The sequence below is a fragment of the Tamandua tetradactyla genome, chromosome X, assembly GCF_023851605.1.
Source record: "Tamandua tetradactyla isolate mTamTet1 chromosome X, mTamTet1.pri, whole genome shotgun sequence".
Lineage (NCBI taxonomy): Eukaryota > Metazoa > Chordata > Mammalia > Pilosa > Myrmecophagidae > Tamandua > Tamandua tetradactyla.
Genome location: NC_135353.1, coordinates 1,642,416 through 1,669,385, shown reverse-complemented (window position 1 = coordinate 1,669,385; position 26,970 = coordinate 1,642,416). Strand labels below are relative to the sequence as shown.

The following is a 26,970-nucleotide window of genomic DNA, read 5'->3' as shown; positions in this document are numbered from 1 at the left end:
AGTTTCTTATACCTAAGACACTGGGCCCTGCTGATTCTAGTACCAGCAGAATTCTGAGTGCCATTTGGCCATTTCAGGCTCCTTATGCCATTACCCAACCCTGCCCCCTCCAGCAGACTTCCAGTTATGACCCTTTAGCCACAACTATGTCACACGGTCACTGTGACTGCAAGGATCTGACAAAAGGAAGGGTTTACCATGACTGGGCTAAACCATTTAGGATTCATCCCTGATTCTGGGTTTAGTGCCAACCTGCACAAAATGGGTAACTGCTAGAAAGGGAGAAAGGGAAAGAAATGGCTGTTGGGTCACCAACTAACAGAGCTTACCATGTGTGACCAGTGAAACATTGTAAAGAACAGTCATAGCCCTATAGAACCTGAGGGCAGAAGAGCAGGTGAGGAACTAAAAGGCATCTATTAAGGGACACTATATGACGATTTTACAGGGAAAGCATATTTGAAGGTATTGTTTTAAATTTACTTCTTTAAAAAAATGTAATTTTCTGGGCGGTGTGATGGTGGCTCAGTGAAAGAATTCTTGCCTGCCACGCTGGAGACCCGGGTTCGATTCCTGGTGCCTGCCCATGCAAAAAAACAAAAAAAAAGTAATTTTCTGTTTTTATCGCCCCAGTCCTTCACTAAAGTCTCATATAATGATATATCTTTGTTTGGTGGTTATGTGCTTTGAAGCTGTATGTACCCCAGAAAGAGATGTTCTTAAATCTAATCTATTTCTCTGGTTGAACCCATTGTACGTAGGATCCTTTGATCAGGCTACTTTAGTTAGGTGTGACCCACCTCATTCAGGATGGATCTTAATCCTCTTATTGGAGTCCTTTATAAATGGAATGATATAGAAACAGGAAGCTGAAAGTAATGAAACCCTGAAGAGAAGGGAGAGACCAGCAGATGCCGCCCTGTCCCTTGTCATGTGGCAGAGGAGCCAAGGATTGCTGGCAGCCAGTGTTTGGGAAGAAAGCATTGCTTTGATCATGCCTTGATTTGTACATTTTCTTCATCTCAAGCTGTGAGCTAATAAATTCCTGTTAATTAAATCAATCCATCTCATGGCATCTGCTTTGAGTAGCCTAGCAAACTAAAACAGTGGTGTGGAAGAAAGGAGTAAGTGATGAGCCATAAGCAATTTTGAGGCTAACCTTCAATGTTCACTCATCCATTCACATGCTCATTCTCATTCTCTCCAACCCTCCCCCGCATATATACATATACCGTTAAGACAGCAAGAGTCAGTTTCTTTCACTTGCAAATGAAACATTTCTAACTGACTCTGGACTTAGTACTGTAAGTAAAGCCTCCCATGTGATAATTCTCAGAGAAGTGTAGGACTTTTGTTTTGGTTGTCTGGCCAGATGTGGTGAAAAGACAATCAGAATCCTATTAATAATCTGGACTGGGAATCTACTAGCCTACAGCATGTTACTAACAAATCAGGTACTAATTGTTTGTCATCACTTAAACCTATCCATCGCTGTGAAATGTCTGGGATAATTCCCTTGCAGGCTTCTTGGTCTAGGCATCACCTCTACATAAACCTCCACTGTAGATCCTGACCCTCCTATAAAATTCCATTTTTTCCTGGTGGGTCAAACACTTTCAAATTACAATTGCATTAATATTGTCTAGATATTTCCTGTTACATATTAGTATTCTACTACTCTTTTGATATGCAGGCTTACTCCTACTACATTTGTCTTTGTAATTGTTCCCTTAGTGAATGTAGAGATGAATTGTAGTCATAGGTCTTTAGATATTGGGGTGGGGTGGGGGTTAGAGGAATGTGAATATCTGGTGGCAGGGCATGCAAGGCAGAAAGAAGAGCAGGTACAAAAGCCCAGAAAGTGGGGAGTGTGCCTGGAATAGACATGAACAGCCAAAAGACCAACGTGGGGGTACGAGTAGCCAGACCTGAATTCAGAAAGAGAACTGGGGGCACATTCTGTCAGCTATTATTGGGACTTTGACTTTTACTCTTGGTGAAATGTGGAGCTTTGAGCAGAGGAAGAATATGACTTAAGTTTATTGACTCTTTTGGGCTGCTGCATTGAGAAGACACAGTAGGTTGGAAAGGCAGAAATGGGGGGACCTGTCAGGAGGCCACTGGAAAAATCTCAGAGAGCCACAATGTCAGCAGGGGCCTTAGTGACAGCAGCGAGGGTGGTGAAAAGCGGTCTGATTCTGGGCTTGCTAACAGACTGAATGAGGAGTGTGCAACAAAGAGAGGAATGGAGGATGACTCTGACACTATTTTGTCTGTGCAACTGCAAGAATGGAGCTACTACTTACTGAGATGAAGAAACCCAGAGGAGAACTAGGTTTGGGTAGAGTATCAGGAGCCCAGTTACGGACACTTCATGTTTGAGGTGCCTTTTAGATATCCAGATGAAGATATTGAACAAGAGGCCAAATAGACACGTTTGGAGATTAGGGAAGAGGTCTGGGCTGGGGATCTGATTTGGTGAGTCATTGCCATTTAAAGACATGGGCCTCGATGAGATCACCAACACAGCAAGGTACAGCTAAAGGAAAGGGCCAAGGAATAAGCCTTGGTGCACTCTGACATTAAACGCTTGGGGTGACAAGGAGGAGTCAGGGAAGGTGCTTGAGATGGAGTGGCCAGTGAGGTCAAAGGGGAACCAAGAGAGTAGGATGTCCTGGAAGCCAAGGGAAGCAAGTGTCCAAAGGGACCAATGGACATGTAAAATGTTGCTGGAAGCAGCCATCTCCATCTGCAGGGGGTTGTTAGGGAAGTCACTGATACCTGTTAAGTGACCTCAGCCCCAGCCTCACCTATCCTCACCTCCCTCTCTGGGAAAGTCAGGAACACACTTTAAGTAGCCATTGTACCTATGGGCTTCTGCTCCCTCCACTTCCTTTTTCACTGTGTGACATTCTAGAACCTAGTCAGACTTAACACCCAGAAACTGGGAACCAGCAGCTCCAGATGCCCGTCAGAATAGGAATTCTCAGTGGCAAGCCCCCTCCTCCTGAGGTGAATAAAACCCACATTCAAACAGTACAAGTGGGTCTCTCTTCTCTGGCATGAAGTGGGGCATGTGGGACAGCCATCTGTCAACACCTACCTGGAACAGCTTTTGGCCACCCAGAGGGGACTGGCTGTGAGGGGACTTCTTCCCCTGCTCATAGACTCTTTGTGCTGTGAAAACAAGGAGACTATTCACCCTTTCTGGACTCTTTATTCTGTGCAAGTAATAAAGGGATCATTTGCTGAAAGTTTCTCTTAGGCCCTGAACCTGTGTTCCCATGACAAGCAGTTGAGGCAAGGTGCTCCCTAGCGACAGCAGTGGAAGTGAAGGCTGTGAAGAACTGAGGGAAAAAAAGGACCTGTAGGTGTCCCTGCTTGTAACTTGTCCCCCAAGCTCCTAAAATGAAGCCAGGTGAACCAGAGATGGAAGGGCTTCACCACCACTAACTACCCACCTGCATGGGTAGATTACACCCTTAGTCCAGGGGCCCATGAGTTGGGAAACCCCCTTCCTGCAGCTCCAGAGTGTGTAAGTCACAGAAGAGGCAGCTCTGAAGCTGCTGAGTGAGAATGGAAATGTTGATTATTGGATAAGATCAACCCCTCTAGCAGGCAGATAACCATCCGGACAAGGACAAGGACAAGAGCTCCATTGCATTTCTGGCCGGGTCCATGTGGGCCCTGCCTTAACCCCTATAAGTTCCCTGCTGAGGACTTAGTGCCTCTGGCAGTTCACCTGCTCTCCACTTGGTGGAATGCAATATTATCTTGAACTTGCGATCTCTGAACCACAGGCCCCTGTGATGGCAGCAATCTTTAACTCATGCCCGCAGGGCGGGAGGGTGGAGGTACATTTTTGAACAGGCTCTAACTAAGAGATCATTCTCTAGGATTGTGTTCTTACAGCATAACCTCTCACCTTTTCATCCTAATCGCTAGACTCTCCAGCAACTCCAAACTACATCCCCTCCACAGACTCCTCCTAATACTGTAAACTTTCGACAGCTTGGCTGGGGGTGGGGTGGGGGGAGCGAGGTCACCTCCCCAGGTAATGTAACCCCACTTTGGTAGAGAGGCAGAAGTTGATGATACGGGAAACAGAAAGGGGAATTGCTGGAGCAATGTACTGAGTAAGCAAAAGGGCTTGGGATCTGGGTGAAATGGAGGGGCTGGCCTGAGTTAAGGGCATGGGTGTTTCATTCATTCAGGGATAAGGGAGGAAAGGCAAAATATCTTTGGTAACTGGTGGGTGGGTTGTTAGATAGATATGGTAGAAAAGCCTGCGTGGAGATCCTCTTGTGATTGCTTTCGTTCTTAATAGAGCCAGGTCATCATCAGTTGAGTGCCAGGTGTGTTGGCGGTTGGAGGAACAGGTGAGGAGCGCCTCATGGGAGAGTGCGGCGTCAGCAGGAGCGCCAGGTAGCGCTGAGGGCTGGGCTGCCGCCTGAGACTGTCTGCGCGACGGGACTTGTAGCTTCCGCAGCAGGGTGCTAGGGTGCGGGCAGGATAGGTGGACAGCTGAGTTTAGCAGCTTGTGGCTTTGACACAGCACCCCTCGCAGTACACCGAGACCACCCGCTACGGGCCTGGTCCGAATTAAGGGGGTGCCGTAAGGGATTCGAAGACTTGATACGGGGGAAGAAAATAAAGGATGTAAAATACCTTATTCTAATGTTTCGCACCGACTACACGCTGAAGTGGTAATATTCCGGATACACTGGGTTAAGTGCGACGCATTATTAAAATGACTGTCACTTGTTTCTGTTCCCGGGCCCCCACGCGGCTCGCATTCTCTTCAGCGCCGCTCGGGGCCGACGGTCAAGTGAGGCGCGGGGGCCTCACCGCCTCTCTGCTTATTTCCTTATTTTGTAACGGGGGCTGTGGGCCCGAGGAAGCGGTGAGGTAATATTGACAGAGCGTCTCGCACACAGCCCAGGGGCGGCCGCGCGGGCTGGACCGAGCGAGGGGGGCGCAGAGGTCGAGCCCACAGGCTCCGGGCCGCCCCGGGCGCGCCTCCCTAAGCGCCCCCCGGCCCGGGCCGTGGAAGGAGGGGCGAGGCCCGAGGCGCCCGCGCGCACGCGCCGCCCGCAGGGGCCGAATTGGCCAATGGGACCGCTCAGGCGGTCTGCACGCGTCCAGGGCCCCGCCCCGCCCCTCGGCGCTGCACGTAAGGGACGGCGCGCGGGTGGGTGGGCCCTGTCGGCGCGGACTGACGAGACCCGGTCGGCGGGACTCGGCGGTCGTTACCTCCGCGATAGCCCGGGCGGCGCGCACGTTGTGCGGGGAAACATGGCGGACGCCGAAGGTAAGGGCTGCGGACGGCCGGGCCGGGGTCTCCGGGGTCAGAGGGAACTCTGCGGACTCGGAGAGCCGGGGGAGCGGCGTCGGTGACTCACTGCCGGGGACCCACTCCCGGGCCTCTTGCGGGCCTCGCCTCCCGCTCCGCACGTTGCTTCACCTGCGGGGAGAGCGCAGGACCTAGAGGCCCTTTCGGTGACGTGACCCTGCGGGGCCCGGGCCCCCCGCTAACGGGAAGACCTCCTTAGGGCACTTGGTTGCAAACAGAAGATGTGCTGGCCGCACCCAGGTTCGGGCGCCGCGGGATGCGGGCTGGAGGGGGGTGGACGGGTGGGGAAGAAAGGGGCCGGAGGGCTTTGGGCGCGAGGCCAGCTCCCAGGTGCAAGAAAGTCCCCGAGACTACAAGCTGGCAGGGCTAGCCCAATGGACGCTTTGGAAGTTTCGGGACAGCGAGCGCTCCTCTGCGATTTTTAAGCCCCGCCATGGCCACGTGGTGACCCGGAAGGGGCCCCAACACGTGCGACAGCCGCCAGCTAGTTACCAACCCATGCGGAGTACCATGGTATAGCTTTTGTCCTCAGCACTACTCTTAGATGGAAAATCTGTATTCGCCTGCCCCGATTTCCACTTTTTCGTTTTAAACTTGGATGTCTTTATTTTCGGGGGAAACTTCCAAATCTCGTGTATCTTTTTTAGTAGTTATTTTGCCAAAGAAGCATAAGAAGAAGAAGGACCGAAAGTCAGCACCAGAAGATGTAGCTGTGAGTAGGAATATGTGTTATTTTGGTTAAACTAAAATTTTACTTAACTAACAAACTCAAGAACTGTTTTTCAAATATCTAAGAGATGGGCCAGAATTGGATGCTCTTTGCATAGAAATCCCAAGGGACTGAAAATGAGAATGCCCCCCCCCCCCTTAGCCACCCTAAGTTTCATGCTGGTTTACTAACTGCAGTTGGCTATACCAGATTATCTCCCTATCACTCTTTCTTCCCAACTCCACCCACACACCCTTCATCTCCTGTTTTCTTTAAACATTTGGACCTATCTTAGTGATACTTCATTTCTTTTTCGGAGTTTCTGCTTCTTCTCTTTCTTTCTCCCTTGGAGGCCCCAGTGAAGAAGTATAGAATGCCTTGCTTTCTATTTAAAAGGCGTATACTTCTGTACTAGTAATGGAATTTCTAAAGATCAGGTGAGAGATGTAACAGTGTGTGTTTCTGTTCTGTCAAAGGAAATTCAACACGTAGAAGAATTTCTTATCAAACCTGAATCCAAAGTGGCTCAGTTGGACACATCTCAGTGGCCCCTGCTGTTGAAGGTACGTGGTCAAGATCAGGCATATGGGCTTTGTTACACAGCAAAATAAAGGTATAAGTATGTTACGAAACCAACACTTGGCTACTTCCCGTGATCTCATACATACTTTTATCTTCTCCATGTGGCCATTGCGTGTCCTTGAGCCCCTGTCTGTACCACTTTCTGTACCATCAGTCTTCTCCACTGCGTTTCATTTCTTGAAAGCAAAAATGCTTACTCTTTGACTTCTAGGGAATGCAAAACGATTTAGTTTAAGGCAGTGCTCCTCCAGGTATCTAAGATAATGGACCAGATTTTTTTTTTGAATTTCCAGTATACTGAGTACTCTTCTAGAATATAATTAAAATATCACAGCAATGTTAAACTCCTATCACAGTTTCTAAATACTTACCTGTAACTTTCTCTACTTAATCCATCTTAAGGACCTACAACACTTTGTGGACCACACTTTGAATAACATTACTCTTGTATTTAAGAGCACAAGAGCAATGAGTCAGTCAGGCTGTGTGACCTTGGACTAGTCATTTAATCTCTTCTGCTCACAATAATTATTTTAGGAAGATTTGCTGAGGATTACAGGAGGTAATGCATGAAATATGTTTATCTCCAGTGCCTGGCAACTAGTGTGTCCTGTAGAAAGTATTGTCTATTAATTAGTTTTAAATAGGGTAGTTCAGTCAATTTCTGCTTGGCTAGATGTTTCTGCTATTTAGACAACATCTGCTTCTCTTTTGTAGGCCCCCTGAGAATATGTTGGTGAAGGTGATAGGCACAGTCCTCTATTGGGGAACTTAAAATTGAGGGTGTGGGAGTTACACAAGAAATAATTCTATTTGTGATAAGTACCATGATGAAACCAAATTGGATAATGTGAAAGATGGGCTTGGATTGGAGTCAGGTAGTTCAGCTAGGGTGATCTGTGAAGAGCAGAGGTAAGAGCATCTGAAGCAGGGACAGGATGGTTATTACTGGAAACATTATTGCCAATAATCCTAAATTTGGTTATTCCTACCCACCTCCCAAGAAGGTCAAAGTTCCTCTGTATTTTATCCATAAGTTTGCCCAGTCTATGTTCTGTACCCACGGAGTACTGACCACTTTCTAGAGCAATATATTAAATTTTGAGTTATCAGCTCTACCTTGTTCTTACTAACGTGGGTCATTTTTCCTGTATTTAAGAAGGCTTAACAGTCTGCCATGGCAGATGATGAAAAACAAAGAACAAAAATTCAAGTTATGAACTTTGAGGGTTATATCGTGGTTGCTTGCTGGTGCTGACTTTCCGTTTTATACGTGTTAATGGTTCCAAAACAAGAACTATAGAACCATGAAGTTTATTTTGTGTTGTATTGTTGCTTTCTAGAATTTTGATAAGCTGAATGTAAGGACAACACACTATACACCTCTTCCTTCTGGTTCAAATCCTCTGAAGAGGGAGATTGCGGACTATATCAGGTATCTGTATCTGGGGCAAGCACTGTTCGAACTCTTGTTCCTTTAGAAATGTTATTTTTATATCAGTTCTTTAAGTAGGTAGTTGTACCTTTGAATGGCATTCCCCTTAATATATAGTGTACCTGTGATGATTTCTATTTTATCCTTCAAAAGTTTTGTTTTGTACTGAATGAAGCTGCATGTGAGGTATAGGTTTTTTTTTTTCTTTTTCTTTCTATTATCATTTTAATTCTTATTCTGTTGTCTTTTTATTTCTTTTTCTAAATCGATGCAAATGTACTAAGAAATGATGAATATGCAACTATGTGATGATATTAAGAATTACTGATTGTACATGTAGAATGGAATGATTTCTAATTGTTTTGTTATTTCTTTTTTTAATTAATAAAAAAAAGTTTTGTTTTGTTATAAGATATATATATATATATTTTTAATTCCCCATTCTAGGACAGGTTTCATTAACCTCGACAAACCCTCCAACCCCTCTTCCCATGAGGTGGTAGCCTGGATCCGACGAATACTTCGGGTTGAGAAGACAGGACACAGTGGTACTTTGGATCCCAAGGTGACTGGCTGTCTAATTGTGTGCATAGAACGAGCCACTCGCTTGGTAAAATCACAACAGAGTGCAGGTATGTGCAAGAGGGAGGGAGGTGGTGAGTACTTTACTACGTTTCCCTTTCTGGCTTCATTTTGGCTCTTGGGAATTATTTCTTCATTAAGAAAAAATATTCCTAAAGCAAAATGTTCTATTGGTTTCTGTGTACATTCTGTTCTTTGCCAGATCTGCATGGGTCTGCCCTTTCTTGGAGTTCCAGGTACTACACATGTACATCAAGCTGGGGAGATACATTCCTGGCATTAAGTCAGAACTCTAGAAGGTCTTTCTGAGAGTACCTTTTGCCTTATTCTAGCCTCTTTCTCCATGCTGCTGCTTCTGTCTAAAGTGCCTTTATTTAATCATTTTTTAGTTAAAAAATAGGAACATGAGGTCAAATTGCCTGCTTTTCTAGCAGCACAAAATGGAAATGGCTTGAGAATATATAAATACAGAAAACTTAGTGGCCACACCTGACTACTCTTCTGTCATTTTTCAGGCAAAGAGTATGTTGGAATTGTCCGGCTGCACAATGCTATTGAAGGGGGGACCCAACTTTCTAGGGTAAGTGCATTGCTAGGGAGGGCACCCTTTGGCCATTTGGGTCTTTCAAGCCCATGAACATTTGGCCTCTTTTTCACATAGGTTTCTTACACCTTTTTCAATGAGCTGCCCTAACCAGCCTGTGTGGGTGGCTGCAGGTGGCAGAGGAATTTTCTGGCTATGTCCTTTCTGAGGAGGGGGTTTTCGATCAGCACTGAATTATCCCTGTATATTAGAAATAAGGAAGCAGAAATGGAAAAGGCATTTTAGATCCTAAATGATTGAAAGAAACCTTTTGTGTTTTAATTGTGTCCTCAAACTCTGAAAATACCCTCTTTGGTCTTAATTGAAAGTTTGTGTGATGAGAATCTTTATTTAGTTTTGTGTTCATTTTCAGGCCCTAGAAACTCTGACAGGTGCCCTCTTCCAGCGACCCCCACTTATTGCCGCAGTAAAGAGGCAGCTCCGAGTCCGGACCATCTATGAGAGCAAAATGATAGAGTACGATCCTGAAAGAAGATTAGGTAGGTCATTAGGTTTGTGATGAACCAAATCAACATAGACCACAAGTGAGTAGGAATGCATTCTTGAGAATTATATTCTGTTTTTAAAAGTAGATGTTATTAGCTTATTGTGTAGTTGTATCCTGTGTCTGTTGTCTCTGAACTCGATGGCTCAGATGGCGAATAACTTTGGGTTTCTCAACTAGTGATTTAATGAAATAATATGTACTTTCTTTTGTGTGTGTGTGTTTTAGGAATCTTTTGGGTAAGTTGTGAGGCTGGCACCTATATTCGGACGCTGTGTGTGCACCTTGGTTTGTTATTGGGAGTTGGAGGTCAGATGCAGGAACTTCGGAGGGTTCGTTCTGGAGTTATGAGTGAAAAGGTATGCTTTTATGCTGCTACAAGTTTTAGAGCTGATTGTAATCTATCTTTCAGCCCTTCAGTAAACTTTACTTGCTTAACATTCTGAACAGGGCAATTTCCAAAGTGTTGAGTTCAGTTCAGGGCACTTTCCCTGTTCTGTTAATTAAACTTTGGGAGATTGAAATGGGCTAGGGTAAGTGGTTGGATAGAAAAGTACTGTTCTATTCATTTATATCCTGGCCTACAAACTGCGTGCTTAGATTTAATATATCCACGAGTAAAGATCTCCAAAAGAGAGATGATTTTCTTAAGTAACTACTGAAGACTAATGAGCTTGGACAAGACAAGTTATATTTATTCTGTTTTTGAAGTTTTGGGTTCAGTTGGCTATGAGATAAGATGACATTAAATTATTTTCATATATATGGCTGCTTTTCAGGACCACATGGTGACTATGCATGATGTGCTTGATGCTCAATGGCTATATGATAATCACAAGGATGAGAGCTACCTGCGGCGAGTTATTTACCCTTTGGAAAAGCTGCTGACATCTCATAAACGGCTGGTTATGAAAGACAGCGCGGTAGGTACTAGATTGAGAGTCCATCTCTGGACAAAAGTAAAGTGTTTATGTTTTCATTTGTTTTCTGGTTTGCTAGCTGCCGGAATGTGATATACAAGAAAGGGAATGGCTTTTAAAAAGGGGGATTTACTAAGTTGCCAGTTTATGGTTCTGAGGGTGTGAAAATGTCAAAATTAAGGCAAGGCTATAGAAACGTGCACTCTAAGGCACCAGTGGTTCTCCTGGCTCTGGTGACTGTGTCTCCTTCTCCAGAATGCTTTCTCTTTTAAAGGATTCCAGTAAACTTATCAGGATCCACCTGGAATGGGTGGAGTCACAACTAGCCTCTAATCAGAGGTTAATGCCCACCATGGAGGAGACACATTTCCGTGGAGAGAATCTAATCAAGTCCCCAAACCACAGTGCTGAATAAGGGTTAGAAGAAAGATGGATCAGGATTAAAACATGGCTTTTCTAGGGTGCATAATCCTTTCAAACTAGCACAGTCACCATGATCATTTTTAGACTATTTGTATCACTCCAGGAAAAGAAATAAAAAGAAAAGATTCATACAACCTATACCCTTTACTCCTCCCTCTCATTGACCACCAGTATTTCGAGTTACCTAATTTTTTCCTCCCTTGTCCTCCCCTCCATTGTTTGTTTATTTATCCTTATTTCTTTTTTACTCTCTGTCCATATCCTGGATATAAGGGAGCATCAGACACAGGGTTTTCATAATCACGTAAAAGCTACGTAGTTACACAGAATCAAAGCTACTGGAACACAGTTCATTGGTTTCAGGTACTTCCCTCTAGCCACTCTAATACCCCATAAACTAAAAACGGATATCTGTGTTAATGCATGAGAATAACCTCCAGGATAACCTCTCGAATGTTTAAAATCTGTCAGACACAGAGATTTTATTTTGTCTCATTTCTCTCTTCCCCCTTTTGGTCAAGAAGGCTTTCTCATTCCCACGATGCCAAGTCGTGGCTCATCTCAGAGAATTCTGTTCCATGTTGCCAGGGAGATTTACACCTCTGGGAGTCATGTCTCACATAGGGGGGAAGGGCAGTGAATTCACCTGCCAAATTAGCCCCTAGAGAGAGAGTAGACACAAGACATTGAATGCATTAGGTGCCTTTGACTGCAAGTCTTCTTAGTGTCAGACAGGTATAGCTGACTGAACTCGTACCCTGCTCTATAAATTGTATGTGAAAACTTCTGTATGATTAGTTCAACAGGCCTTGTTAATCTTGCTTGTAATTACTGTTGGGGTCTACTATTAACCAGGTCTCCCAGTAAATCTAACAGGTCTCCTAGTTCTTGTGGGGAATAGAGAGGTGCAATTAAGGAAAACCAGGGCTGGGATTTTTGTTTAAAGTGAAAATACCTCTACAGAAAGCATGTATAATTTTAAAACCTTGACAGCATTATTTATTGAAGAATGTTAATGAAGAAATTATTATTTAGCAACAAAAGTACTTTAGAACATGAGAAGTAGCTAAAAAAAGTCAAGTCCTCTTTCTATTTTTTTTGAATTAATGTATGTAAAGGGCTTAGAGCGGTGCCTAGGCACATAGTAGGTGGTTGTTATTCTCAGTCCCTTCATAGTATTCTGTTCAGTGAGCAATAGTTACTGGTAACCCCATTTCACAGGTGAAGGAGCAGGAAACCTTCAGACTTCCTCCCCCTGTTGTCTTCATTTGTTCTGACATGGGGGAAGGATGGAGGTCATTGACATCAGCAGCCCCTGGAGGAGGACTTGCTAAAACTAAGTGGCTGGGCCCTGCTGTCTTGAATTTCTTATTCACTGGATCTCAGGTAGGGGCCAGGAATTCGAATTTCTTAACATGTTCCCAGGGGCTGCTGATGCTACTAGTTTGGGGATTCCACTTTGAGAACCATGGTCTGTTGTTAATACATGGCGTGTCTTGATAGGTCCTTAGTCATTAATGTTTGAATAAATTGGTGACAGAACTAACGTTGCCAGCGCTCATCTCTGCAGGTGAATGCAATCTGCTACGGAGCTAAGATCATGCTTCCGGGTGTTCTTCGATATGAAGATGGCATTGAAGTCAATCAGGAGATCGTAGTCATCAGCACCAAAGGGGAGGCCATCTGTATGGGTAAGGGGCTGGAGACAGTTCTTGAGTGGGCCTGAAGGGGATATGCCTACCATTCCTTGTACTTGTTCTGAGTTACAGTCCTGATATGTATTTCTTTAGAGTGCTTAGTTTTGATGATCTCTTCCCCCCACTGGCTGCCATTGGTGAGAAGGGAACCAATTGTCTGTGGCTGTCTTGCCTTCTTGCAGGCCTGAGAGAATAGATCCTGTTGACATGCTTTATTTTTGGTGCAAGTTGGGCCCATTAAAAGAAATATAGTTCTAATTTATTCATTAAGATGTCTCCTGAGGGCCTAGGAAGCATTCATTTTTTTAATTAGTATGATTGGTACTGAGACTTTTTATTTATCTTGATGAGTTTAACATTTCAAAGGCTTTCTTCCCATAATGTAGGATTTTCTCCAAGCATGTGGTTTTGCTGTGTATACAAATATACTGAGTTAAGGAAACCCCACTTAAGGCAGCAGAGCTCAAAGTTTTAAATGGTTTTAGAGCAAATATTGGGTCTTTCCACTTGAAATGATTCTTTTGTCTCTTTCCAACCTCTACAGCTATTGCATTAATGACCACAGCAGTAATCTCCACCTGTGACCATGGTATAGTAGCGAAGATCAAGAGAGTGATCATGGAGAGGGACACTTACCCTCGGAAGTGGGGTTTGGGTCCAAAAGTAAGTGGAATTAGGTAGCGTGCTCTGTTGTATTTTGTTTTGCATTGTTGAATACTTAAGAGCAGCTTTTGGTGTAGCCACAGCACCATTTGTCACACTGGGCTTTGGGGAGTCAGTGGTGAGTGGAAACAGGTTCCCCTCTGGGACCTTAGAGATTGCAGTCTAATGGGGGAAGTAGGTGGCTGTTACTCAAATAATCACACAATGGAATGTGGACTTTCAGCCAAATTAGAAGCTGGCAAGGAGTAGAGAGGTGCTTGGTGCCTGAGAACCTACGATGAGGGTTTTGATGAGGGGGAGGTGTCAGGGGTAATGTTCTTCTCTTGAGCCATGCCAATGTGGAGGGTGGGTTAGATGTTGATACGGTGTAGTGGGAAGGAGTTCCAGGGATTTGGAGCAGCATGTGCAGAGGCCCTGTGGCCAAAGAGCAAGTTGACTAGACGGGGACACAGTGACACTGTAGAAAATGGTAGGTGAAATTTCTTTGGAGAATGTTAATAGTTTAAGGTTAACTGTTGGTTAGTTTAATAGAAAATGCTGGGGCTGAGTTTGAACACCACAAATCCTGGTTCTGATTCTCCCTAATAAAATAAGCTGTGACCTTAGATGAGTTATCTAACGCTTGCTCATGTTGGGAGATAGTGGGTGAGTTCTGAATGTTCTCCGTTTGGAGAACGTGCATGGAAGGAACATTGTGAACTTTTGTGTAGTCTTTTGAAGGCATGTGCACTCGTTAATACTTGCCTGTGTTCTGTTTTGACATTGTTCTTTCCATCAAGGCAAGTCAGAAGAAGATGATGATCAAGCAAGGCCTTCTGGATAAGCATGGCAAGCCCACAGACAGCACACCTACTGCTTGGGTGCAGGAATATGTTGACTACAGGTGAGGGGACAGTAGATTACAAGCTGTGGGTGGAGGGTGGAGATTTTGTTTGGTGGAAACTTAGTAAATGCAAGCCCATATCACTTGCAGTTGGACATTGAACAAATGCAGCAGCCTATTTTCCTTACTCAGTTTCTGTGAAACTGCTGGACTCTGTGAGACCTTGTGACCCCGTAGGATAGCAACAGCAGGGGTTCTCTTGGTCTCGGTTGGTTAGAGATTCAAGCCTGCCTAGCAGACAGTTATCCCTTTCTAGTCTGGCTCATGGGACTCTAGAGGGAGTCAGTCTGCAACATTAAGTGGTGAGTTTTTCTGTCCAGCGTCAGTACTTGATGGTGGCTTTAGACTTACCAGATAATACCCACTAATTGAGGATGCAGACACATTACCTTCATTCAGTGAATTTGACTTATTGTTACCTCTCCTCCAGTGCTTCTGCAAAGAAAGAAGTGGCTACTGAAGCAGTAAAAGCCCCACAAGTAGTCACTGAAGCAGTAAAAGCCTCAAAGGTGAGTGGGTGTGCTGTGATCACTTAAGAATGTCCTTCGGGAGATAATTCTGAGATGTGCCCATGATTGGCTTATCCTGGTGACTCTGCAGTCCAGCAGTATATCCTGGCTTGGTACATCTTGTCTGTGTCAAGGCACACTGAGAAATGATGACATATCCTACCCAGGGGTAAGCTGGGGATAATGTGTGAGGCTGCTCCCAGCCAGCATCAAGTGGCCACTTAAGACCCTGCCTGACCCTGGGCTGTGTTGATGGGGATTAGTATCTGCATTCGTTAGGTGTAATGGGTCTGGAATTTGGTCATTATCTGGGCTGTTGGGATTCATGTTCCCTATTGGGTCTGCTGGGCAGATTGGGTAGACTCTAATGCATCTTAGCTGAGGCAAGGGAAGTGAGGTACACAATAACACTGGAACAAAATGGGTGGCATAAATGTCCCCCACTGTAGGCCAAGTAAGTAGCATGGGTATGTTTTAAGGTCCTGCAGATGACTTAAAATAAGAGATCATAGCATGTTGTAATTTACATTTGGGGACCATATAAAACTCATCAGGAAGTAAAATCTTCAAAGGATGGTAAAAGTCTCTAAATAGCACCAGCGCTGGTGTTTTAAGTAGAATAAATTAGATGTTTCCCAGGGTTGGGGACCTCTAGCAGTGGAGCACAGAATATGTCCACACTCAGAAACCCTGTGTGGAGGGTTAGAAGTGGCCCAGACAGGCTCTTGGGGCAGGGAGTGGTAGGTTCTTTAATTTCTCGTGGCCTGCCTGCCTGCCCTTGTTGAAGATTTATGGGACTTAAAGCTGGAATACTCAGTTTACCTCCCCTCCACCCCTACCCCCTTTTTTTCTCCACAAGTAAAGTAAAACCATGAAAGAATGAGCTTGCTCAGGGTCTTTGAGTACCAGAGCCTGGTGCTGCTGTTTTAGTGTACCTATTGTGCCACATGGCTTTTTGCAGCTTACTGAATCAGAAGCCTTTCAAGTCCTTTGTGAACTAAAAATAAAGCACTGTCACAGTGATCGCGAAACTCTTCCTGTTGGATTTAGTTATGATCTTTTCTGGGGACTTCCCCACTTTTGACTTACTGTCTAAGATCTTAATTTCTGGTCAATTGTCTTCACTTTAGCGTAAGCGAGAAAGTGAGAGTGAGAGTGATGATGTCTCTCCAGCTGTTCCACAATTGAGCAAGAAGGAAAAGAAGAAGAATAAAAAGGACAAAAAGGCCAAAGCTGCTGTAGAGAGTGGGGGTGAGCCGGGAGATGTGGTACGTATATTGACTTCCACATTCAGGGTATTCTGAGCTTGCTTAATCCTAGGATAGGGAAAGAATTAACAAAGAAGGTAACTGCTTTGTTACTTAGGAGATGCTGGTGTGTGGGCATGAAGCAGGGTACCTGGCACTTTGGCTGGAGGTGTGTGTGCTGCCATTGCCTCTTGGCAGTGCCCTCTGTGTACATTTCCCCTCCCCCACCCCCATGAGATGAAAATAGACACCTGACAGTATAAACTAACAGCACAGAGGAGTTGCTGATCCCCCAAAATAGAATGAGCATAGTAAAAAGGCTTACTTTTACTTGACTGTGGAACTTGACAGATTTCATTTTGTGAGCATCAAAATTACTTGTTAATGGATGGTGTGAGCTTTCTCTTTTTTTCCTTAGGGTAATGACACCACCAAAAAGAAGAAGAAGAAGAAAACAAAAGTGGTAGAAGTGGTTTCTGAGTAGTGAAGACTGTTTTAAGCATTTTTTTCCAGCTAGGAGGAGAAATTAAAGCCGTATTGAGAAAGCCTCGTTCCTTTTGTTGTTGAGGGAATGGAACATAGGCCCAGGCAAGGGTGGAGAGGTACAGTACAATTCATTTGCCACCTGAGCTGTTGATATTATCTGGTGTCATCATCCCGTCTTGTCCTGTTTTAAGGATATGGGCGATTAATGAGGCAGATTTGGCCCCACCGATTGCACTGATTGTTGGGAAGCCTCATATTCAGACCCAGTATTGCCCAATAATCACAGCTGTTTTCTAGTTACCATTTTAACAACATTGTTGTCCTCTTTAGTTTGCTCCCCCCCAACCAGTTTTTTAAAAGTTTGTAATAATTAGGTTGGCTCAGAGAAATGATCAAGTCCTCATTAAGTGAAAGAAAAGTATAATTGAACAAAAATATTTTCTTCATTGTCATATGATGACAGTGGACTTCTCTGGCCTAGTAGTCCTTTGTGTGCTTAAAATTTTGCACACAGCATTTATGCACCTAAATCTACCTGGCTACTTGCATTTTGCAACAGAAGTAAAAGCATTCTGATGTCCCCCTTGTTTTAACCCTTGTTTACTTTTAAAGGATGAACTAGCTGTCTTAAAGAAGAAGACTGTTGTAATTTTTACTTATTAAAGTTTACTTAAGTTTTGTAAGTATTCCTGTTGGGTTTTCTAATTGTTGGCAATCTCAAACCAGCAGAGCAAAAAATAAATTACAAGCTTTTTAAATTAAAAAACCTAGGGCCATTTATGTCCTGTTTGAAATGTGATGCTTTTCCTTGATGTTTGGTTTCATATTCTGATTCTGTATCTTACGACTTTAATTTGAGGGACCCATCAGCATGTGACATGAGATCAAATACTCTGGAATATTAAAACACTAACTAAATAACGGAAGGGGAATCTACACAAATTTGGTGACCTCAGATTAATTTAGAGACAAATGTTATGTGTTTTGGCAAAGGAAGGGCTGTCTGACCTCGTAGGAGGGTGTGTGTGTGCATCTTGAGGAGTGCTTAAAAAAGCTTTGAGAAACATGTAGACCTTCAGGCACCTGCAGGCAATTGTGGGCTCAAACTTCAGTTCTAGGTGGTGATGGCAGAATGTAAGGCTCCGTCTAGGATAAAGTCATGTTCTAAAACTAAAGCACAATCTCCCCATGAAACAAATTGGACTGCCCTTTTATGTAGCTTTCTTGGTTCCTGAAGTATTTATACATATGGTGGTACATGTGTATACATACTTGTATAGTGAAACAGATTTATGCCCCTCCTAACAGAGACATCCCACATAGGTTGCTTTATTCTGATTCCAGGATTCTGTTGTGGCTTGAGAGATTTAACCCAGGAGAGAGCAAATGTGCCCTTTAGCTTCTTGATCTTGGAGAAAGGACAGCAATGGCCAGGCCAGGCAGCTCAGAGAGCTTAAATGAAAACTTTCAGAGGCTTGTGGCTCAGGAGGAAGTGGGAAGAGATATGAGCGCATCAGCATTTAATATTTTTTATTGCTTTTGTGGGTTTCCCTATGGCAGGCATCATCCTATTGCACAGCCGTTACATTTTGGCATTTTAGAAAGTTGCAGTTAAAAATGCTTTCTCCAAAGTAAAAGGACAAATGAAATAAATGCCCAGTATAATTGAAAGTGAAGGAGCACAGGCTTTAAAGTGATGAGGCTCATTGCTTTCCCCCACCTTGTACATAATCTTTGACTCCCAGTTTCCCAAGAGATTCTTTTGAAGTCCACGCCAATCACATCTGTCAAGAAAATTAATGCCAGTCTTTCAGGAGCCTGAAGAAGATTAAGGTAGTTGCAGAGAGCTGGAAGCCAACATAAACTACTTAGAGCAACCCTGTTTGCCTTACAGCAAGGGAAATGAGTCCCAGATGCAGGAGAGGGGCGTGACTGTGCACTGATCAGGGATGTACCACTCTGCAAGCTTAGTAAACCCAGGAGACGGGCACCCACTGTGGGGAACTGCACGCCTGGTCAAAGGCTTCTTGCAATTTCTTGAGGGTTTCATCAACGCCATTATTGACCAGTGAGAGGTCAAAGTAGTGTGCATACTGGTTGCGGATAGCCTCAGAGTCCTTCTGCAGCTGCTGCAGGGCTTCAGTCTGCCAAGAGAAAGCACCACAGGTCAAATCAGGCTCCTGGGGCCACCCTGGTGAGTGGGAGAACTGCCTGCTCTAGTGCTTGAAATAATTTTTGAAGCCACAAATATCCCTGATATTTTATGGCCTTTTCTGAACCTTCACAACCACCTATGTAGGTAAGCAGTGCTATTGGCCCTGTTACACTGAAGAAAGAGGATCTAAGGATACAGTAAGGAATGGAACCAAGATGGAGCCACAGTTGATGGGATGCCTACAACTCTACATTCAGCATCCAGTGTGCCCAGGGATTTGTGTGCCAGGGACAGCACCTCCAGACCAGAAGTCAGTGACAGGTTTGAAAAAGGCACCATTTGCTGTCACCAACCTATCAACCCAGGTTGAAGAATGTCCAGAGAGGCAGTAGAGAGCAGTGTGTGCTTGAAGGTGGTACCACCCTAAATGGGATTTTCAAAGTCATGTCAGTTAACCCTAGTGCTGTGCTCCTCTAAAGACCCAGAACGACACCTGCCACAGACCTGCACTCTCTCTCTTCTCCCTTGCCAGTTCTGCACCTCAACTCCCTCTGCTTGCCCCGTCTGAGCCCTCCACACCACTGTCAAGGTTTGCTTAATTGTCTATCTGTGCCGCTGGACACTGAGTACCTCCAGAACAGTGACTCATTTATTTTGTCCCCCATCACCTAGCAAGAGCACTGGCTCAGCTAGTGGTTTCATAAATGTCTGCCAAATGAACAAAACATATGTGTCCTTTAGCCTCTTGACCTTGGAGGAAGGACAGCAGTGGCCAGGAGGCCAGGAGGCTGCCTGGACTAGATCGGTTCATTGGGAATTTGGTTTTAAGTTGTAGCTGAACCCCAACCAGCACTCTGGGCAGTCTGGGGACAGAGAGACAGCCTCCTCACAATGCCCTCCTTCCTACCTGAGTGCCCTGGTCAGTAGGTGCAATGAACACAATGAAAGGTGAAAGTTCTGCCGTCCGAATGATCTTCAGGGTCTGGAAAAGGAAGGGGGAGGAAGGAAGAAAAGAAAGGAGAAAACATGTAGTTAACTATCATAATAAGTTCCTTTTAATAAGGAGCTTTGGACTTTACAAATCCCAACACTATTCTCCATCATTCCTAGGACCACTCCATTAGAAGTATATTAAACAACCCTGAGCTACCAGATTCCCATGAGCTCTGCTTTTCAGCTCTCCCTTCTCCACTCCTTGCATGGCTGAATCCACCCACTCCTGTCTTTTCATGCCTACCCACCTGGGGCTCAATGTCAAGGATGGCAATTTTGTCCTGCTCATGAATCTGGTGCACTGTTTCAAATTTGGTGCCAAACATGTTGCCCTGGTAGCTGCCAAACTCCAAGAACTCATTGGCAGAGATATTCTTTGTCATCTCCTCAGTTGAGATGAAGTGGTACTCCTTCCCATCTTCCTCACTCTTCTTTGGAGGCCGTGTCGTATCTGTGTACAGGAACCCAAACACCTTGATGAACGCTGAGTCTTCACCATCTCTGTACCAGAGGCCTCTGTATTGACAATGCAGCTGCCTTCGGTGCAGAGTTTATTAGATGGGTTTATCCCATGGGATCCTGAAGGTCTAACAACAGTAGGTGATGGAAACCAGAAAAGCCCTATCTGACCAGAACATGATAAATTTCCTAGAGGCAAAGCCCAATGTAGAAAATTCCTATCATTTTCCTTATATGAAGTTACCTCTCTTGAACCACCTACCCCAAAAATACTGAAGCTCAGAAATGAAGAAATGACAGCTGAAATTATTTAAAAAATAGATTATAAACTATGCTCAGGATTTCTTGGAAATATACTTGAAGTTCTTTTTCATGACTTGGAAAGAAGAGTATTTTGATTTTGTTTAAACTTGTATTGCTCAAAGTTGGAATATTCTTAAAAGTCACAGCATTTTTAATTTCTTGTGTAGTTGTCCTATAATAGATAGTACAGATACTGTAGTTTGAGAGAAACACAATTACTTAAATGCTTCCCCTTCCTACTAGCCCTCTTTCTACTTCCTTCCATCTTCCATAGACCATCTTGTCTTCTATATCAACCTGTCTGTCTCAGTGGGCTCCTTCTCAATCTATACCCATGAACGAGTCTCATCCCATCTGTGGTAGTATAGAACTGTACGAACCCAGAAAATCATGTTCTTAAAGCTAATCCATTCCCGTGGGTGTCGACTCATTTTAAGTATAATTTGTTGATGAGGTTACTTCAGTTAAGGTATGGCTCAGGGTGGGTCTTAATCTTTTACTGGAGTCCTTTATAAAGGCAAAGAATACAGAGAGAGAGCCAGGGAAATGAGAAGCTGAAACCCACAAAACCTGCAAGAGGAGGGAGAGACTAGCAGAAGCCACCATGTGCCTTGCCATGTGACACAAGTCCAAGATTGGTAGTAGCCGTCTTCAGGAAAAAAGCATTACCTTGATGATGCCTTGAACTGGACATTTCCATGGCCTCAAAACTAAGCTTATAAGCAAAAAGATTCCCATAGTTAAAGCCAACCCATTTCTGATATATTCAGCAGCCTAGCAAAGGAAAACCCTATCTTATAAAACAACAACTGTCCTTTGACTTGATATTATCTTCAACTATCACCCTCTTTCTCTCATTCTCTTCTTGTTCAAACTTCTTGAATGGGGAGCCTGGACTGTATTTTTGTACTCCCACTCTTCCCCTACGCAGATCCCAACGCATGGCCACCTGCTTACTCCTCCTAGTGTGCCACGAAAACCACTCTCAGGACTATCCCACCTTTCAATGAACCGTGTGTAATGGAGCAGCAAAGAAGAACAACAAAACAAAATAAATTATATCAGATTTTAGACTACAGTTTTCTACTTTGATATCACTATCTCTGGGAATACAGACAACTATAGTATGCAGATTTACTTCTGGGAATGGAAGGGTGATCTAATTTCCCACCCAGATACTAAGCTGATTCTCCATATATAAGACTGCTACCGAAACAGTTTATACCTTTCCAAAATACTGCTTTGGTTTAGAACACATTTCATGGTGTTTAGAGGCAAGCTAAGTGTCAGACAATAGTGGGATTAAATTAGGTTACATGTATCCAATGGGCTATAAACCAGTTCTCAAAAACAAACTAGGCAGACCATGTAAGAATATGGGAAAATGTTTACAATGTAAAGTAAAATTAAAGAAGTAATATGCATACATTTTAATAGTGCATTACTAGCATAATAATTTTTAAGCAGGATAAAAATAGGTTCACTACAGCCTCTTATGAAGGCAAAAAGCAGAAGAGAACAATAAAAAACAACTAGTTATCTTCTCAGTTGGGACACTTATGGGTAAAATCTTTTAAAATTTTGCTCCATGTTTATAAAATCAAACATTTAAAATGAAATAACAAGAAAAGACCAATAGAGTATCTCGGAGCTACTTACATGGGGTGGGGTACACAAACTTCTCTGGATTCTGGCTGAGCAGGGCATTCTTAATGTGGCTGCGGCCCACCCCGCTGGCTCCTGGGCAGGGAAAGAAGGAAGGGTTAGAAAAGAGGGAAACCAGGCTGCGAGGACTCTAGTGGGGGCTCCCATTTCCTTCCCCAAAGAGGAAGGTGGGAATGGGAGTAGGAATGTGATGGATCTTCATCTCTTAGAGCCTGAAACCCTCAACAGGTGAAGATGAGTTGCTGCGGCATCTGGGCTAGAGCAGGCATTCCTTTAGTGCTGCCACAGCTTGGGGCTGCCAAGTAGCTTCTGACCCTTTTTTTTCCATCTAGCGGAGAGGTTCTTTCTAAAGGCTAAGAGTCAGGGCTCAGGATGTATCTGTCATTTCTTCAGAGCCAGCTGACACATGAGTTTTTGTTTATTTTTTAAGGATACTAGATTTTCTGAGCTCTCCAAAATTAATGGAACTGAATTTAAGCCAGGGTTTCTACTGGAAATTTCATCTAAACCAAATACAGATTTTCTACCAACAACTGTTTTAAGTCTCAGGCTGGGAAGGTAAGCTTATCCACCTGAGCTAAGGCCCACACACCCTTTCAAGCTCAGAGTTACTACTTCCAGGGCTCATGTTGTAGACAAAACAGCTCAGGATTCTTTCCAGGGACCCTCACAGCACTAGCAAAGCACTCTAACACGTAGGCTAAAAGAAGGCTCATGACTCCTACTTCCAGCCAGGCTGAGAGAACAAAGATCAAAACCCAGTTTAGGACTTTGCAGTGCTGAACCTACAGGAATTAGTTGCTATGAGGTTTAGTTTCACTTGTCTGGTAGGCCCAGCTGGGCTTCTCAGAAGGACCCAGAAAATTATTCACGTCTGCTCTGTACGGAAAAGCCAAGAGACCTCCCTTTTTTTGGTCTACTTTTTGGGGGGAGTACATAACACAGGCAGGAGATAAGTGAAAGAAAAGTGTTCTTCTGCAAAGCCACGTGGGGGCTGTGAGAAGATACCTATCAGCACCAGGGTCTTCCTCTTGAATGCAGGGAGCCGGACAACTTCCTCATAGGAAACAACATCCAGCTGGTCAAAAACTAGAGAAAAAGGAAAGTAAGCAAAGGTCATTTCTAGTTTTGAGAAGGCACATAGATGGTTTTGCTCCCTGTTTCCATGAGATATACCCAGGTTCCTTGTAAGCCCCTTTCATTTGTCAGCCAAAACTCCAGTCTGGCCCTGAAAACAGAAGCTATAACAAAAGAGGGGTTCATTGGGCACCATTCTCTGAACCCAAAACCCAGGAGGAGAGCCAACAAGGAACTGTGGTGACAGGAAGACCCAAATCAACACAAAAGCAGGAAAAGACAGCGTCAGGAACCACAGAAGCTGGGCAGTCTGAAACCTGGGTTTTCAGGTGCAGCAGAACCTTTACATTCAGGAGACCTTCCCCAGTCCCCAAACTCTTAACTCCTAATGTAACATATGGGGTTTTCCCCTCAGATGCAAAGACGCAGAAAGGAAATACTTTCTGGATATTATATGTTCCACTTGATAGTACACCCAGGGGCGACTACCATTTTCCCTTTGCTGCTGGCTAAAGAGGCTGGAAAGGAAATTAGCGCTTGCTGTGGTCTGGAGAGAGAGGCTGCTCAGAGGGCTTACTGGAGCTGTGCTTCGCCAGATACTTGTCCTTGTACTTCTTCTTCTTTCCAAAGGGACTACAGCTTGGGGCTTCACTCGGAGCAGCCTGAGCCACACTTGCCACCCGCCTGGGAAGAGAAGATGACAGTGAGCAGGGGCCCCTCAGAGGGGGAAGTGGGGGTGGTGGCTCTTACAGTGGATGCCCAGGGTCACTCATCTGTCTTGTGGCGGGGTGCTGCAGCCCCTTTCCATCCCCCCTTAGACCTCCAGCCCACCACCGCCTTCCCTTCCCTTCCTGCTCACCTGTGTTCCTCACCACTCAGCCCCCCCACCGCACAGGCCCACCTGCCACCATGTCTGCACCTTCACGTCCCCAAAGCAAATGTAAAGGCAAGTGAGAGATTTTTCTGCTGGTGACTACAAATGAGACCAGAAAAGGGCCCACTATTAGCCACCCCCACTGCACACCCCAAGCTGCCCCCTCCTCTGCCCTGATAGTATCTCAGTGGCACTCCCTGCAGGTGACAATGATGGTTACGGGCATGGCACTGTGCACGCCAATGCTGGGCCTGTCCACTGGGTCACCTGTCAGCATGCAAGCACAGAGACCAGTGTTGCCAGCCTCCAACACAAAACTGGGAGACCATTTCTTGCCACTGTGTTGCCCGTGGCTAAGACATTCTTTCTTCCCTCCCTTCAGAGAAGACAGCCTCAGGCAAGCTGCTGGTGTTGCCTGCACTTTCTTCTCTCCTGCTCCCTTGAGACAAACTCCCACTGGCCCCAGTCCCAAGGGTCCCCCACGTTGCTGAGCCCAGTGGCCTCTGCCCCACACCACCGGCCTGTCACCACTCCCCACGCCCCCATGAGCCCAGGACCCCCCAAGGCCCATCCCCAGTTGGCCCTCTTTTCTCATGGTGACTCCATCTCAGCCCCTTTGCTGACTCCACCCTGCTGTCTGTCTCTGACCCTTCTCTCTTCTACTACCCATCATCACTTCCCTGGGCAAACTTGTTTAGACCCCCAGCCCTGGGCTCTCCTTGGGCGCCCGACGGAACCATACGGCTGTCAAATGGGCACCACTTTAAAGTGCCCAAACTGCTCTCTCTTCAAACTTGCTTCACCATCTTCCAATTGCTCAGCCAAAAACCTTGGCATTATCTTGAGACCTCTGCCTTCAATCTCTCTCCACCTCTGTTTGTGTGTGTCTGTTGGTCTCTGTCCATCTCTCAGCCCCACTCTCCCTCTGGGTGTCTCTGTGTGTGTCTCTGCCCTGTATCAGCAGCGCCCCCCCCCTTTACTCTCTATCTGTGTCTACATGTCTCTCTCTTTCTCTCGTGCTTACTCTTCTACAGTTAGCCAACTGCTTGCCCCAGCACAATCTCTGCTAGAGAGTAGGTGTCCAATAAATATTGTTGAATAAATGAATGAATGAATTACTGACACATATGGCCTGTGGAGGCAACAAAAAGGTGAATAAACAAGGTTCCTGTCCAAAGGAGCTTAAACAGGCCAAAGAGGCAAGGACCTTGTGAAGCTTTGGAGGTTTTCTGGACCCCAGAAAAGGCCATGTTCTTTTAACTCATTCCTGCAAGTACAGATCTGTTGTGGGTGGGACCTTCTGGTTAGGTTATTTCAGTTGAGGTGTGCCCCAGGGTGGGTCTTAATCCTTTTACTGGGGTCCTTTATAAGGGATGAAATTTGGAGAAGCTCAGAGGGAAAAGCCAGAGAAGCTGGGAGAGAAACACACAGATGCTCAGAAAGGGGGCCACAGACAGAGCAGCCAGAAGTTGAGAGCAACGAAGCCTGGGAGAGGAGGACCAGCAGACATCACCATGTGCCTGGCCAGGTGACAGGGAACTGCAGATCACTGGTGGCTGGTCTCTGGGGAAGAAGGAATCATCTTGTTGATGCCTTGATTTGGACATTTTTATGGCCTTAGAACTGTAAATTTGTAAGATAATAAATCCCCATTGTAAAAGCCAACCCTTTTCTGATAGACTGCATTTCATCAGCTTTAGCAAACAGGAACAGCACCTTTTCATGAAAAGGGGGATTCTAATGCTGCAGACAGAAGACCCCACCAGGGTGTCACGTGGTTGTGTATGAACAAATGCCAATATACCAGGGAAGGTAGGAGTCCACTTGCTCAAGAAACAGAAACTACACACAAGATGTAGAGTTCTCCAGCTTAACATCTGTGGCAGGCACATGTCCCTTCCATTTGCAAACTGTATCCATACAAAAGCAGCTCACCATTCCTGCAGCTCAGGGGAAGGGATCAGTCCCGCTGATTCCTTGGAGGAGCCTTCCACCCGTCCTTGCCACCAGTTGCTGTCATCCTTGTTGATAATCTGGATAATGTCCCCAGTCACAAACTTCAGTCCCGCCTCCTTGCAAGGGATCAGATTGTCCTTTTTGGGATCATAGTCAAACTGAGCTCTCATGAACATCTGGAAAAGAAAGCAAAGGAGAAATGAGGGCAACAGCTTTGCGAGAAACACCAGCATCAGAGCATGTAAGGAGATGGTCCTATTGCAAATAAATAGTTTCAGGAACCAAAGAAAAATATTTCCTCTGAGTGTGTCAGAGTGCTAATCCCAGAATTAGTTGCAAACTTGAAGGCATTTATGTGCTCTCGGTGAGCAAGGATGTCAGAAATGCCACTCCCGTCAGCCATAGGCCACGTATTTGAGACATGCATGAGGACAGGGTTACTAGGTCTGTCTCAGTCACCTAGAAATGTTCTGGTCCAGAGTGGGGACCCAACAGTTTTAAAATAATAAATGTATAAATGAACAAAGAAATAGATGTGACTAGACGAGACTCTTCCAAGGGAGAAGTGTACGCTCAAACCATGCTTTATTTTCCAGGATCCTGCAAGGAAGAGCCCACAAAATAGGTAGCAGACAGGCCAGAGCCGTTGAGCACACCCCGCAGACCGTACAAGCAAACCCAAGGAAGAAATAGGGGAAAAGGAGCAAAGGCGGTTGGAAAACACTGTTCCCTCAAATGAGCAGCCTTAAAATCCTGTGAAAGCCCCACACTCCAGAAAAATGGAGATCTGGCTGAAGCTCTCTTTCCCGTCACTCACAACTCCAAACCATCTACCTCTTCTGGGTGAAATGGCTGCTGGAGCCCACAAGGTGCCCGGGGGGGAAACTGAGGTCTTCAATTCTTTGATGCTA

At 45.0% G+C, this 26,970-nt stretch overlaps 2 protein-coding genes and 2 non-coding genes across 6 annotated transcripts in view; 3 read left to right on the top strand and 1 right to left on the bottom strand.

Annotated features, from left to right (window-relative positions):
• Positions 1-5,190: 5,190 nt before the first annotated feature.
• On the top strand, positions 5,191-17,255 carry DKC1 (dyskerin pseudouridine synthase 1). Of its 2 annotated transcripts, none has more exons than XM_077145581.1 (15): positions 5,191-5,311; positions 6,004-6,065; positions 6,539-6,625; positions 7,988-8,079; positions 8,527-8,711; positions 9,177-9,241; positions 9,618-9,744; positions 9,978-10,108; positions 10,529-10,672; positions 12,663-12,783; positions 13,334-13,452; positions 14,232-14,335; positions 14,766-14,844; positions 15,975-16,112; positions 16,510-17,255. In XM_077145581.1, the coding sequence occupies exons 1-15, from the start codon at positions 5,296-5,298 to the stop codon at positions 16,573-16,575; spliced, it is 1,536 nt and encodes a 511-aa protein (XP_077001696.1). In that variant the 5' UTR covers positions 5,191-5,295; the 3' UTR covers positions 16,576-17,255. The 2 variants fall into 2 exon arrangements, with proteins under 2 accessions (XP_077001696.1, XP_077001695.1); XM_077145580.1 differs by having other exon boundaries at positions 6,001-6,065.
• On the top strand, positions 10,206-10,338 carry LOC143672359 (small nucleolar RNA SNORA36 family). Its single transcript, XR_013169813.1, has one exon. It is a non-coding gene; the product is annotated as a small nucleolar RNA SNORA36 family (small nucleolar RNA).
• Positions 14,568-14,695, top strand: LOC143672364 (small nucleolar RNA SNORA56). The gene has a single exon (XR_013169818.1). It is a non-coding gene; the product is annotated as a small nucleolar RNA SNORA56 (small nucleolar RNA).
• An 837-nt stretch (positions 17,256-18,092) lies between the features above and the next one.
• Positions 18,093-26,970, bottom strand: part of MPP1 (MAGUK p55 scaffold protein 1) — a 59,579-nt gene continuing 50,701 nt past the window's right edge. For both annotated transcript variants that reach the window (XM_077145582.1, XM_077145583.1), the window contains exons 6-12: positions 26,039-26,235; positions 23,807-23,913; positions 23,161-23,241; positions 22,147-22,227; positions 19,974-20,176; positions 19,640-19,714; positions 18,093-18,721 (exon numbers count right to left, since the gene is read on the bottom strand). In XM_077145582.1, coding sequence (XP_077001697.1) covers positions 18,545-18,721; positions 19,640-19,714; positions 19,974-20,176; positions 22,147-22,227; positions 23,161-23,241; positions 23,807-23,913; positions 26,039-26,235 — 921 coding nt within the window. In that variant the 3' untranslated portion in view covers positions 18,093-18,544. The remainder of the gene's footprint in view (positions 18,722-19,639; positions 19,715-19,973; positions 20,177-22,146; positions 22,228-23,160; positions 23,242-23,806; positions 23,914-26,038; positions 26,236-26,970) is intronic.